General features: G+C 39.2%; 1 protein-coding gene across 4 annotated transcripts in view; it reads right to left on the bottom strand.

Annotated features, from left to right (window-relative positions):
- Positions 1–15,033, bottom strand: part of SEC24B (SEC24 homolog B, COPII coat complex component) — a 48,938-nt gene extending 33,905 nt beyond the window's left edge. For all 4 annotated transcript variants that reach the window (XM_067297604.1, XM_067297602.1, XM_067297603.1 and 1 more), the window contains exons 1-3: positions 14,907–15,033; positions 8,213–8,920; positions 1,688–1,873 (exon numbers count right to left, since the gene is read on the bottom strand). In XM_067297604.1, the coding sequence (XP_067153705.1) occupies positions 1,688–1,873; positions 8,213–8,920; positions 14,907–15,018 (1,006 nt within the window). In that variant the 5' untranslated portion in view covers positions 15,019–15,033. The remainder of the gene's footprint in view (positions 1–1,687; positions 1,874–8,212; positions 8,921–14,906) is intronic.
- Positions 15,034–15,771: the final 738 nt, after the last annotated feature.

The raw sequence follows: 15,771 nt of genomic DNA, 5'->3' as shown, positions 1-15,771 counted from the left end.
CATAATGTTAAATTATTACCACAGATTTCTTGGAGTGGAAATTTCAAACCCTGTTACCAGTGCACCTGTAATACATAATCACACTTTAAAGCTTTATCCCACAACACTTTACAGACACATAGGAGTGTAGGTGGGAGGAAGCAAAAGGATAAGGTGTGATAAGGACTCATTTGCCTACAAAGCGAGCCAACTATTTAGGTATTTTAAGAAACAATTACTCATACTGCAAAAAACTAAAATGGAAATTGTACATTTATGTGGCTAAAATTTCATAATGGAGGCCCTGCCAAAAATGTGGTATCTACGAGCTAAAAAATTATATTCTAAAGTTCTTTCCCCAGTTATCTATCTACCACCCTCAGATTTTAAATGCATTTACTACCATGTTAAGACCTTAATACTCTGAATAGGAGTTTTTTTCAAAAAGAGCTCTCCTCTTCTCCAATCTTAAACTCCTTTGCTTTAAATTATTTTCATTTACTCATCAGCTCCTCTCATCAACACAAAATCTAAGGGAGTCTATTAAATATATTCAGACAAGACAAACACATAAAGTTCATCTCTAGGATGCCATTTTCAAGTTGATTAGTCTACCTGCATTAAATCAGAGGGATATTTATATAAGATTAAATAAGTTTCTAATACTTTTTAGGCTTTTTTTCCTGTTAGAACTTAGTCAACTAAACAATTAGAATATTTTAATTCTGTATCAGAATGCCCACATAGGGGCTTAAAGCAATGAAATCTACTTTAAAAATTAATTCACGTTGGTTTTCCAGAATGCTTCCATGTAGACAACACTACTGTTACGAGATGAAAATCAGTCCATTTAATCTCTGCATGGGAAATGTATTTGGAGTTCTAACAACCCAGAAAAATATTCAGTAGATGTTTTTTTTTTCACTAGGTTAGCTTCTAGAAATAAAAAAAAGTTATCACATTTAATTGTTGACAAAAAAAATTACAAGAGTACATTATGTATTTCAGACTCCTCAAATGAATCTAACTAATCTATCAATGCAATAAGTGAGATGACAAATACCAGATACAGTAACATGTAACAGACTAAGAGGCAAGTCATAACATATCAGGGTAGAATCAGCGTGGATGAAGAAGGCTCAGAAGACTCAACTGATTCTTTATCAACATGCCACCAACACTAGAACAGCAAGAAGTTTTGGTAACAGTTCCTCTTTCCTCCTACAAGAACCCCTACAACAGTTTTCCACGGGAGCTTAGAACTACAGATTAAGAAAACAATTCCATCAGTTGGAATTTAATAATCAAGCTAGTTCTGTTACCAAGTGCTAGCACTAACAAATTGCTAGTTCACCTCTGATTTTGCAATACAGACTGATTTCAAGATCTTCTAAGAAGCTAAAATAACAAACAACCTTTTAAAAAATAAAGGAACTAAAAGAAGTGCTTCTTAGGGAAAGACATGTGAGAGTGCCAACACGACAGACAGGCTAAAGATGTACAGCCAAAGGAAACCAAACAGAAGAGCTATGACAGGAAAGAACCGAGGAGGTACAAAACAAGAACACTAAGGCAGCCTGACAAGATACAGAAGATGTGCTTCAATCAGACAAGCTCAGAAGAAGAGCTGTAAAGCCTCCAGGATACACATGTGCATGTGGAACAGGACAGACATCTGTATTTTAACTTCCCCATTCCCTTTTAGTACCTTCCTGAAGGGCTGACTCTGGTGACTGTGTAAAGGAGGGCGTAGACCTTGGCTCTGGAGAAAGGCCTGGAGCAGGTGTCCTCATGGATGAGGTCGCAGCCGAGGAAGCAGCTGTTCCAACCCCAGGCTTGGTAAACTGAGCCTTCTGGCTTACAGACTGCACAGGCTGTAAAGAATCAATCCCACCTGAAAACAAAATCAGAAGGTAGGACCACTTTATTTGTATTTGCAGAGACGCTTACATAATGCAAGCTGTTATATTTAACATTGATTTCAAAATACCTACAAAAACAATACAGTACTTCAAAGAGAGACCTCTTCAAACAAATATGGATGAACTTTTTTTTAAATTGAATTCCTATAATGTTAAAACTCCATTAAAACGAACAGATTACTCTGACAACTAACAGAAAAAAAAATCCACAAACCCTTTATGCTATAGAAAGCATGAAGTAGCAAGATCAAGACTAAGCAGAAACTAAGTTTAGCAGGTTTTGATCCACTTCCAAAACTCTGTGCTTTCACAGCTTCCTCTTCCCAGATAAGAGGAACACAGTCTGTGTCGGGTATTTTCCTACCTACCAGTATTCCTCCCACAAGCAGGAAACCTGCAAGTCACCTGTGAAGCTGACCAGTATTCTGCCTCCTTCACACTCCTGACCCTTTGCAATTTTGGTACTCCTCAGTTCTCACTCATATCCCAGGGAATCTGCTTCAAGCAGCCCTGAGTACTCCACAGATCTTCTGATGCATTTTTAACATCTGGACTAGACATAATTTGCTTAACCAAAACAAAAGTCTAATTAGTGCTTGGAGAGATTTAATGCAGTCCAGTTGAAATTCCTCTCACAAAGGGACAATACAACTTCAATTAGGTTCATTTTTAAAAGGTTCACCTTTGTTTATAAACAAAGAACTCATCACATTACAATTCCTTTATAAAACTGCTGACAGACCCATCTATTAGAACAAATAGAACAGTAAAAAGGAATTGTTTTGACCAGCAGTATCCAGAAAGCAGAAGTTAAGCAAGAACAAAATCTAAACGTTTATATTTAGAGATCTTTTTTAAGTTTCAGAATTCACCTGAGGATGCACGTGCAATTTTAACTTCTCCTCCTCCGTGTGCATGCATGTGCGTGCGTGTGTGTCTGTGCGTGTATAAACAGTGCATTTCGCACATTTTGTACATTCCCATTCTTAAATACTACAGCTGATATTTGAAAGGACTTTACGGGAAAGTTGAGGCCTCTTTTTTGGGGGGGGGGAGGAGATTTGAAGGTGAATTAGAACAACAGGATTATTTTAAAGTCAATAATGCACATTTTCACCATCTTAATGGCACCACTTCCAGCTGTTATGTATTTGCTATTCAAATTTACTGTTAAGCATACACACTGCTTTTGTGTAAGGATTTATTATCTAAATCTAGATTAAAACATACGAGTCTCCAAAGTACACACACACAGTATTTGCTGTTGAAACGTACTTGCTACCTCTCCACGGAAGCACCAGCACCTATCAGCAGAAACTTGCTTCCTAACGTAGGCACACAGCTTCCTCAAGCAAGATATGAGAAGACAAGGGAAGTTTTTCCATAACATTAGTGTGTTCACAAGTGTGTTTACATAGGTGTTTTAGTAGATAGTTGTTTATGCTATTTTCCACACCTGAAGTCAATACAACAATGCTTGCAAAACCCTGCAACATTGAGTACTGGTCTTAGAGCATGCTAAATGTTGTAATGCTGCACTGTCACAGGTTCAAAGTTGAAACCAATTTACACTTGGATTAGCTGAAGATGTACTTTCCTGCAAAGTCCTACATTCTTATTCTCAAGCAAAAGTTATCCAAAATGTCCTTCAAAATGATGGTGATCCTTCACATGCATTGTTAAAAACAAACAAACAAAAAACCTTTATAAACTGTGAGCAAAAAATAATGTAATTCTGTCTTTGCATAGAAATCTAACCTGCAAAATTAAACACTAAACCTTATTTGGTGACTTTGGAAAGTTTTGGAAAGTCGTAAGAAATGAAAATCAAAAGGTACATGAATGCAGTGGTATCTTCTCAAGCTTACAGAAGAGATGCGAGTACTGTCTCTTTTCGTATAATACAGCTGCAGTCTTGATTTTTTCCAACATAGCACAATTTCTACTGTGAGATCCAGCACTTCACTGCAGTAAGAGCCTCCTGTCTCCGTGATACTATCTCAGCTGCTGACCTTTCCCCTTTCTCCAATCACACCTCAGCTGATTTACAGGATTACAGCCTACATTCCTATAGAACTGGGGCAGCAAGGACTTTAGATTCTGATCTGACATAAGGGGAAGTATGTGCATGGGATAAAGAAATTAAAGTGTCTACTGCTCAAGCAGACTGCCTGCAATTAGAACACTGTAATCAAGACCCAGGAAGCAAAGAAATCCATCCCATTAGCCTCAGTAGTTCTCTCTCTCCCCAGCAAAAAATAGGATAGAAAAGATTCTAGGAAAATTTGAGCATCCTGGCTGACAAAACACATGGATCCACACAGCCTGGAGGGCATCAAGACGAAGCATGAAAAAAACATTAAATAAAAGGACTGACATAAAAAGCCTATGTAAATACAATAGTTTGCATGATATTTGCATAGTACAGCACTGTTTTGGCAGAACACTGATACTGTTCTGCTGCAATACAGAAATTAATACCAGAAAAGGGCATTTTTGCCAGATCAAACTAGTTTAAACCAGCAAGCAGAAAACCTCAAATTATACATTCATATTCTACTTTATTTATACTTCCTAGAGCAAATAAAGAAAGTGATTCTCCTGGTTGATATACATCAGAAGTAGTCCATTCCAACAAAACATTCCTCTTAAATTTCCTCCTTTCCTCTAGTGAAATTCCACTGAAAATACTTTTATGATTTCAGGCAGTGGCTGCCGAAAGTTTTGGAACTGCAACAAAATCTGGTTACAGGTCCTTTGCACATGACATAGAGCAGTTTAGTGGCTTGATTTTAATAGACTTCAGTAACTTTAGGGCTTACCAACACCCTATACTTACACTTTCATCGGTTTATTTGAAAAATCCAATTAGAAATCTGATGTTTAGAACTTCTTCAATCCAATTGGAAAACAATTCAGATCTCACCATACTTCTGAAAGAGTTATGTCTGCCTTTCTAAAATCCTGTTTAAACACACAAGTTTTATTAAAACAACATGACATTATTCTACATACAGAATGTTCTCTTTTCAACATATATAAATCTCACAGTGTCTACTAACTGCACCTAATTGCTATTGAAAAATACATTAAGACAGTACCCTGTCTTAATCTTTCACTATCCAATCTTTGTAAGATTTGCTTATTTATAATTTAAAGGCAAGTGGGGGCCTTCCTCTTTCAGAGCACAACAACAATGACAACAAACTGTCTTACCGGCACTCCTAGTTTAGTAGTATAATATTATAATCAAAATATCTTTACATGAACAGTATCAGAAAGCACACTTAGGAATTTCAGTATACCTTAAAAGTTTTTCAAGAAGTTTTGCTGAAAACTATCCACAGAACAGATTGCAATTGTTTTCCATAGGCCCTGTGTCCTTCACAGGGAACAGTGGGGAGAAGCAAATATTCTGAAAAATTTCTCCTTATGAATCATTCATTAGCTCCTGAAATTTTTCATGTGTTGTATTCAAAAGCTCTCCAGAGATGCACAAAAAAAATGGAAAATAATTTTCAAGATCCACTTTTTTTTTTTTTTTAAGACTGAAAACAATAAAAATACTATATATAAGCTACTCCATCTGAGAACACTAAAACTGCACTGGGAAACTCAGAAAGTACATCAGTGCTCCAAAAAACAACTCAGTTATGCCAGGATCAAAGAGTTATTAGCATATTTTTTATTAGGCAGGTGTTGTAGCAATTGAATTTTGATATATTTTAGCCAAAAGATGTTAAATTCAAGTACCATTGGAGGCAGTCTGTTTATCCCCAAACTTTACAGAGTGTATCATTCTTTAGTATTAAATAATGAGGGGCCCATTTTCTATTATTCCTTTTTAGGCAGATGGAACTCATTAATTCACATCAAATGGAATTAGATATAGCAATACAATCTGATCAGCTGCTTAAGCTATGGCATAATGCAGTCAAGTAATTACTAGTACCATACTGGAGAAGGCATGGGACCACGGCAGTCCAGGCTTGAGTGTTTTAAACTACTGTGAAGCTGCACCAAGGCTGTTATTTGATCAATATTTCAAGCCCATCAAACCCACAGTGGCCAGTAAGGCAGCCCTGCTCTCCCTTTAGCCTGCCTTGATTTGCTCTCTTCCAGTGAGTAAATATTGAAGTGTGCGTGTGCTGAACTTAAGCCAGGAAACTGATCCAGCTGGGAAAAGAAAAAAAAAAAAAAAAAAAAAAGAGCGAGCTACTTTCCAGATAAATCAGTTCCACAATCCAGTCCACTATGCAACAAGGCATGGGGAATACTTATCTCAGCAGCATCACAAGCTCAGAAAGCATGTGAATGTGGCATAAGTAATTACGGCTCCAGTTTGGCAAATGAACCAAGTACTGCAGTATCACTCAAAAGTAACAGAACTAGTGGATCAGTGTTTATTTTCATAACTGCAAAGTGTGTACCTATTATACACCGCTTTACAGTCCGTTCTATCATCAGCTCTTTGAAACTCAAGCCTAATATTACTGCTTTTTCTCTAAAGTCATGTATTTACCCAACTACTCCCTTCAGAAGCATACTGAACATCTCAGAAATAAGACTATCTATTGTTCATACTCTTCTTTATGTTCTGGTCAGCTCCACTGTTTCACCTTAAAACAGCTGTTCCTTACAAACAGTATTTTTATAAACAAATAATAGATTTCCAAGATGCCCAAAAAGAAAGTCAAATTAACTGGCATATAAATGGAAAACTTCTGCAAATAAAACACAAACAAGAAATAGTTTTCACAGCTACTGTAAATCTTACTATTCTGGAATGATACCTGCATTTTATCAATGTCTGGCTATAGATTCTATGTGCAACTGAATTAATTTTTCTGCAAGAGTTTTAAACCTTTAGTCTTTGAAAGAACTTGTTTTCATTCTCAACCCTGAAACATCATTAACTTTAGAAGCTCTTTAAGCCTTTTTTTAAAATGTTATTCTGTTTCATGCTTTTGAAATATTAAGGAAAACAGCACACTCAAAGCAGCATACAGGGACAGGATTCAAGTCTACTATGCAATCTACTAAAACTGAGCTGAAGGATATCACTCCATCTTAGTTTGAAGAAAAAAAAAAAAGCAATATTCAAACTAAATTCAACATCAGCCTGCATTAGATAAGCTTGATTTTGATTTAAGCTCAACCAGTTTTCCCACTCAAACCCTTAGCATCATCAAAATCACATTCTTTGATAAGTCCTTGGACTTAGGAAACCTCAGCTTCAGAGACTCCTACAACAATTCCAGTGTGTAACTATGATCTGAAATACCCAACATAAGAAAAAAAAAAATCTACAGTTCTCTAATATCTGTCTCATCATAAAAGGAAAACTATTAGTCTTGCACAGTTCACAAGTCAAAAAATGAAGGAAATCAGAAACATTACCAGTACAAACAGACAAAAGAAACTGGAAAGAAGTTTTCCCCTGTATCACAACTGGAATTATTTTGCATAAGCTACTCGGAGAATACTGCCTCACAGTAGAGAGAGGGGGCAAGATGTCTCAATGTGCAGGCACTCCCACATCTCTTCACTTCTTCTATTCCTCCCACAAAGTACTGCCTGCCCTATGGACTTGCAGCCAGTTTTCCCATGAAGCAGCAGAAGCTGCAGCTACTAGCGAAAGCTGAGTATATTTGCCCACAAATATAATTTGGCACTCCCCCACCTCATTCTCCACTGCTATATGCATACTAAAAATGTCATGTTATTGCTTACAAAATCAGTTAAAACCACGTAAATGTCCATCTCATTCAGAGGCTAGTTGAAAATAAACTTTAAAGCCCTAACTGCCCAAAATATATTTAGGCTTCCACTTTTTTTGAACTTTTTGAAGAAAAGAGTGTATGCCTGCTTACTTAAGTAAAACTTAAAGAACCAATTAGATCATGACTTTAAAAAATTCTCTAGTCAGAGAAGAAAAATCTTCAGTGATTAATAGATTAGAAACTCCTTCAAAACTGCATGAAAAACTTCCCTTTTGAAACCATTTATATAAAACAATAGCTACTTCCCCCCCCCCAAAAAAAAGAGAGAGAAAGAAAAAGATTAAAACCATCCAGTGTCTTTTTCTACATCTCTCAACAGAAATAAATATCCATCACTGATATGATCAGCTGCTACCATAAGGACTGCAGTAAACAAATGAGAAAAACTTTAAGGATGAATAAGTACAGAAGTCAAAATTATGATGCAGTAATTCACATAGTGAATAAATACAAAGCAACAAAAGCACACAGTTTCTGAAGTTTCCAAGAGACATCCAGAAGTTTACTATCCTTCAAATAATACTGTACCTGTACTTATTTGGTTGTTTGCTTTAGTCAGCGATCCAGTGAGATTTCTGCTGAGGCTGTCTTGAACGGACTGAGCAGATGAAACAGTCGGCAATGTTGAATTATATCCCACAGGAACATGCTGCTGAAGTGAATGAGGTACTGCTGTACTCTGGCTAGAAAATGTATTTGTCTGTTTAAACTGTCCAACATCAGGTAGGCTCTGAGAGGTATATACCTGCCCATATACACTGTCAATAGCTGCAGAAGGATAGGAAACAGTAGGATACATAGCACTAGAAACCACAGGCATAGTGTAATGATCAGAATTAAGGGGAAATCCCTGAGATGCAACTGAAGAGCTGACAGAAGTGCTGTAGTGATTACCAAACGCTGAATAAGACTGTTGAGCACTAGTATGTAAGTAGGATGCAGAGGATATTGCTCCTTGAGTAAGTCCTTCCGTCGACCCCGCTGTCTGGGGAGAAGTTTTGTTGTATAATTGCTGTGATTCCTGTGTATTCAACACGTTGGTAGCCACAGAAGGTGTCATAACATTTTGTGCTGGTGCTGAATAGTAAGTAGAGTGGTAACTGGCTCTATACTGGTTATCCAAATGTGGAGAGACAGCTTTATTGGGCACTTGTGAATAGCGTCCTGAGAGCACACTATAGTTTGGAGGATGTAAGCCATAACCAGAGGGGAACTGCATCGGACTCTGCACAGGACCTGAAATGAACAGAAAATGTCACATGCATTAAAGGTGCATCTGGTAATAGCGCCAGTGGATTCTGTACGTACTATAACAAGCAATAGGTTTCTTCTTGTTTCTTCTGCCTATCTTTGAGATCAGCTCTCATCAGTGGAAAAAGCAGAGTGATCCAAGTACAGCAGACGTAAAATAGTATGTCTGAAATAATTTGCACACATACAAAACAGAAAAATGCATTATTTCCATTATCTAAAAAAGATGTTTCCAAGTCAAGATCCTACACATCACATTTGTATTTTTAAAACTTGCTAGGAAATTAGTATTTAAGCAAAGAGTGAACAATAATATGCAAACTGGTGCTTCCAAGTGTCTGAATATAACAGTATCCCTTTAAGAATCTGACTGAATATGGAAAATGATAAGCTTTACTCAAACCAATCTGTCAATATATAAAAATGTAGGTATTTGTCTTTACAAATCCTTAATACAGTGATCAAGATAAAGTACTGAGGGACAGTTAACTTTCTCCTATATATTCTTTTCGTTTTATGTTTTTATGAAAACCCCATTTTTATGAAACCACAAAACATCTAACATGACACTTCTTCATTTCTACTTATTGCTTGATACATATCAGGTATAAAAGTTGCTGATACCAGAGAAAATGACCTCAGCTGCCTCAGCAACTGGCTCTGCAACATCAGAGGTTAATTACATACTGGTTCAGCAAGGGTCTAGGTACTTGTTTCTTAAAGACTGAACATTAACTATGTCCAATTTGTTTTTTGGGTTTTTTGCTTTTTTTTTGTTTTTTTGTTTAAGTAAACTGACCTGAAATGGTAAATCTCAGACTTTCTCATGCTCTTTTCCAGAACCCTATTTCATTGCGAACCGTATCAACATTTCCCTGCATAATTTCCTCTCTTAAAACTACCACACCCTACTGTTTACATCATGCTGAATGACTATGTTATTTCCCAGCACTCAGTGAATAGAAACATAGCATGATGATGTGCCATTCACAAATTATACAGCCACTGTGATACTAATTGTTGATTCGCCCCCTTATATTTACTATACCACGAAATGTAAGTATTATTTATCCAGTCCACACTTTTGTTGAAGAACACAACTTTGAAAAGTTACTGTAATCAAAGTAACATCCAGATTTTCTCTGATTAACTTGTAAGGCAATTTTAATACTGAACTTAAGAACAGAATCCTTTCAACAAGGGACATACTGTCCAAAACAGCTTTTTGATAAAACTGAAAGTGCTGTTTCACAAATTACAACACAGAAAGTTGAGTTGGAGAAAAAGCAGCTAACAAATGAACACAAGTAGTTTGGACTGTTGAGGCAAAAGACAGAAAGGCAGCTGGGGAGAAAACACAAGGAGGTTAAAAAAAACAAAACACACAAATAGAAAAGGTTGACATCCTAACACTTCTGAGAATGAAGGTATGTAATTCTCTGCTTCTGATTCACTATTTTCTTGAAAAAATAGGTGCTGCTCCATAAAGCGTTGTAGTTTTTTCATATTTAAGGAAAATGATTTTGGATTAGTGAGTCATACTAACAACAATAGGCTATACTTATGGAGAATTTTAGTGGACTGTTGTCCTGTTTTTTGAAAGTCTCTGAAAGAACAAAGTCAAAAATACACCAATAATTTATAAATATGACTGTCAAGGCAAATTGCTTTAAGCAGTTTTGTCACTTAAACTGGCATGAAAAAATGTTTTTATCTGAAAATTCCGTGCATATGTTCTACTATAGTATGCTGAATAAACTAACAGATCAGGTATAATTTAGAAACTGGTTTAGGAGCACCTCACTTCTAAATAAAAGGCTGCATATCAAATAAGCTTATGAAGTTTTGCAGTATTTAGCTCTAGTTAAAAGAAATACCATAAATAAAGACAGACTAAATTACCAATCCAGCGTATCACTCTCCACCTTACAGAATGCCCGAGGTACCTTTATTCATCCTTTTAAGTAGAGACACCTACTATAAATTTAAAACTAGGAATTTTTGTTCTTTTGATCATACAGTATGAGAGTATAAATCACACAAAGAAATCACTAAGAAAGACACACCTGACATAAGAAAAAATATCTTCTTGATTTCAAAGACCTGGTCCTTTAAAAGCAAGTTTTACAACTAAAGAAGACAGATTATTCCCATTATCCGAGGTGATTTTTTTGTCTGTTTGATCATACAGAATGTGAATAGAAAGTAATTTTTGTAGTATAATTAGTAGTTGAAGCTACTAATGATGACTACATAATTGAACAGTTTTCAACACTGGCAATCTGGGTACATCTTACCCTGTCATTCTGAAATCTGGTTAATTGCACAATCTGTACTGATGGCTCAGGTACTATACCTTCCTCTCAAAACACTTGACAACTCTCTAAAAAAACTTCCTTCCCCTGAGAGGAGTTGAAAACCGTATCTACACACAGCAGGTATACTGTGAAAACTCCATTTCTATAATGAAAGCAGTGAAACTCTCTTTCTACACACAAATTAGTATCTTACAATGTTTTCATGGGGTCTAGATTATTCTGTCTCCTAAGAAACAGCTTTATCCCAGTATAAATACACAGACATTATGATGTACCCAAAAAGCAGCATCTCTTTATAAGAAAAAAAGAGCCACGACATTTGGTCAACAATTGCGCCAATACTAATGGCAATTAGTGAAGCTTGGCTTTCTAGTGTCAGGGTGTTTTTCTATGCTCATGCATTCTCTTACCTCAATAATTTATCTACCGACCATATACCCTACACAACATGACCCTCCTTCCTGGCCCAGAATACCTGTTAGCTTTCTACAACTTTTAACATGTCTTTATCCCCCTACAGAGAACACTCACCCCCCTCATGTATCCCTTGCACAACGGACAAGGGGGGCAGCACTACTATGCCTACATAAGCTATGCATGTCCTTGAACGTCCTTAATGGCCAGCAAACAACCCAGCAAACTGAGTCACTGTTGAGCTCTCACAGCACCTCAGTGATGGAATTGCTGTCAACTTTCTTCATTCACCCGGTTCCCTATTTTCATAAAACATACAGGAATTTCTCATCTCTCAGGATTTTTCATATCTTTAGGACCTCTATCCCTTTATCAAATGTAATTGAAACTATCCAACAGACCCAAAGTTGGGAGAGGGAGGGAAAACAAGGCAAAAAGATGAATGTAAGGAATCACTTTAAGTACTGTTTTCTTGAGAAATTAAGCCACTTCATAATGAAAATGACAAACCCAGAAAGACAGTACTGGTACAAAGGGTATCTTAAAAATCATTTGCAAGCAACACGCATGCACACGCGCAGTCTTCTAGGGAAACATGAGAATTTAATACAGTTGTCCTCTCAGTGCTGGAAATTTCAATACATGAAATTGTTAGCACTGAAGTTCTTTATGGCTACTGGAAAAAATGCATCATCTTTTAGTATTGATTTAACAATCAACATTTTATTACATTGACATTAGGAAACAAGTCATTTTCCATTTATATACAAAGCCACCTGCAATACTACTGCAATAATAATCTCTCAAACTTGTAACGTTTTGTTCAGAGAAGTACTGTATTTGAAAGTCCCAGACTGAAGAACAAAACCCAAACAAGGTCTTCTTTCTTTAAACACTGGATTTCAGTGTAGGTAGGATCAAAATAGGAGCACTGTGAGAGAAAAAAAACTATCCAAATACAAACAAGAAGTAGTTTTGTTTTTTTTAACTTAAAGTTATACTAATGCTGAATTCCCCAAAAGTCTCAAATGGACTTGGTCACTGGACCACTAGCAAATCCTAATAAAGACATAAAGCCAAGCATCCTTTTTAATATCACTGTACAGGCAACAGGTTATATTCTTTAGGAAAAAAAAATAGTCCCTCTTTCATCAGATTCCAATAACTTCAAAAGTTAAATCTGGATTGAAAAATCTAGATTTTATGAAGTGAAACATATACAGCATTCTGAACATCTGAAAGGATGCATTGCAGTGTATTTTGCAACCAACAAGGTAGTAGCTGTACTAGCTGAAGTAGCTTATATTATACTTATGTAAAATCAATTTTCAAAAGCAATGACAGTCGTCTTTGTAAAATTTAGTTTCTATCTGACAGCATGGAAACTTCCACTACAGTCTTTTTCTGTTACTAGTCCTATTTATACCTCCTTCTATTATAAAAGAAAAGAAGAAAGTCCTAAATCCTATGTTATAACTTCAGAAGATTGGTAAAGATGACAGCTACATTGTTCTAAAAATTCTGGAATGCTATTGCTAAGTCACAACAAATGACAAATTCAGAGTTTTTACCTACAAATCAGCAAATATGCATAACTGTACAACATCTTAAGATAAAGAGTTTGGTAGTTAGCAAGGCACACAGTAAAAACGCAAGACTATTATTGAATGCTGTGTGAATCTCTCAGAATTTAAAAAAAAAAAACAACTATTTTTTTCCACAGGAAAAAAATGATCTACCACAAAGTTCAAAACATGTTGTATTACCAGCATGTATATTACCAGCAACACAGAACTAATGAATTAAAATAATAAATAGTAATAACAGCTCTTTAGAATATATATATATATATCATTCAGTTAAATCATCATATGTATCATTCAGTATGATTTCAGTTTCTATTTATTTCTGTGAAATAAGTTTCCAGGTTACTGATGATGTACTATCTGAGTCTGGATAACATACTGCGTTTTTTTTTTTTTTTTAATTGAAAACCCATTTATATTAGAATTTTGTGAATAACTTCATCCTCAGTATTATAATACTAACGTTTGGGGAACAAAACTGATGCATTAGTTTCTCCCTAAAAGCTACCATCTAATTATCTTCCTTTTCATTTATGCCAATGCCTTCCACATTGCCTGCAAATTGACTCAAAAGCTATTCTATAGACATGTAAGTGGCTACTAACTACCCCTTTGGACACGAGTAAAACTTCAGTTGTGTAGGTCTTTACCCTGCACACTGTGCAGAAGCACCCTCTGCACAAAATAGTCCGAGTGCAAAACAAAGGCTTTAGGGATAGAAATTCAAATTCGATGCAACCAAGAGACCCAACTTAGACGCCAGAACAACGTCAGGTGGGGACAAAGATGATACAGGTGTTCTGAAAAGCCAGCCACGTGTAGTAATAGAGGGCTGATTTTATAGCTCACCAATTTAAAAACGAGAAGCTGCATGTTAAGTATTTGAATTCATAGTGCAGTTAGTTTCAGTATATCTTCATATGTATTCAAGTCGCTGAATATGAAAAACAAAGTCACTATTTTGCGATTTTGAAATATTTGAGCTCAGTGTTTCAGTGACCCTGCTTTCCCAGGTTTCCCTGTTGAGAGTAACTGCGGTCCAGCCTTGTTTACTCAGCTCAAAACCCAGGCTCCAGTTCTGTCAGCACCCACCCAGCCACTTCTTTTAAGTTCATAAACAGTTATTCTTATCTCGTAAGCGCTCTCATCTCCAATTAGACACAGTTTACGGCACACGCACGCAAGTATCGCTCAGCAGAAGGCAAGGCCTCGAGGTGCCTTACGTCTGCAGAGCTTTCCCAAAATGCAGTTCCCAGCCGAGAAAGCTTCCGAAAATGTCAAGGTGATTTAAATTGGAGAAAAGTAATAAAATAAAATAAAATAAAATTCGAATGCCGTCTACCCGCTAGTTTGGCGAGGCTAGAGGAGACTGCGTGCTCTCAAAAGTTAACTCGGGTGTGCGAGGCAGCGGCCCCGGGGAGGCGAGCGGGCAGCCGGGGCAGCGGGTCTGGCCGCGCCGGCGGAGCGGGGCGCCGCCGCGGCCCTTGTCCTCCGCGCACGGCGGCCCGCGGCCCGCGCGGCCGCCTCCCCGCCGCCGCGAGCAGGGAGACCCGCGCCCCCGGCCCCGGCCCGGCCCGGCCGCCCCCCGCTCCGGCGGCGGCGATGGCGGCCCCGCGGCCCGCCCGGGCCCGCCCGCCCGCTGCCGGCCCTCACCGTTGTGGCGGCGAAGCGCGCCAGCCTGCGGCGCCGCGACCTCCGCGGGGCCGCCCGCGTACGCGGCCGCTCCGGCCGAGGGCCGCGGCGGCAGCCCGGCGGGCGCGGACATGGCTCCCCGCTGCGCTTCCTCACGGCGGCCGCTCCTCTTCCTCCTCCTCCTCCTCCTCTTCCTCCGGCTGCTGCTGCTGCCCTGGCCGCGGCCTGGCGCGGAGGGGGGGGGCGCGGGCCTGGCCCGCGGGCGGCCCCGCGGGACTCGGGCGGGCACGAGCGCCAACAGGCCCTGCCGCCGCGGCCGTTAACGGCTGCGCCGCCGCCCACAGCGCCCCCTGGCGGCGCCTCCCGCCGCCGCCGCCTCCCGCCGGGCGGGCGGGCGGGCAGCGCGGCGCCCCCTCCCCGCCCCTGCTCTCCCCTCCCCTCCGCTCCCCTCCGCGGCCCGGCGGCGGCGGCGGCGGTGCGGGCCGGGCCCCTCGCGGCAGGGAGGCTAGGAAGCGCGAGGCGGGGGCTGCCGAGGCCTCTCGGCCCGCGGGTGCCGCGGGCGGCGGAAGAGCCGCGGTGAGGCAGGCGGCGCCGTCTGGCCCTGCGCGGCGCATACATCCACGAGGAAACGTTTGCGTGTGCGGCGTGTGTCTGTGCACACGTTGCCCCAGATACTCAAGCGCAGAGAGAAAAGCCTCACCTCACGTCGCTTTGCCCACTTGCGGCTTTTCCGGCTCAACAGATAACATATACTATCTGCCTATATTTAGGAATACATACATTCTGCAGCAAGCACAGGTAATAGGTGGTCTCTGTGCAGGTGGGAAAGCCTGGGCAAGGTGAGGTGAGGCAGGCGGTGCAAGGTGAAGCAAGGATTTCCCCCCTG

This window comes from Apteryx mantelli, chromosome 5 (assembly GCF_036417845.1).
Source record: "Apteryx mantelli isolate bAptMan1 chromosome 5, bAptMan1.hap1, whole genome shotgun sequence".
In the NCBI taxonomy this organism is placed as follows: Eukaryota; Metazoa; Chordata; class Aves; order Apterygiformes; family Apterygidae; genus Apteryx; species Apteryx mantelli.
The sequence above is the reverse complement of the archived record's forward strand: the minus strand, read 5'-3'. Positions and strand labels throughout refer to the sequence as shown.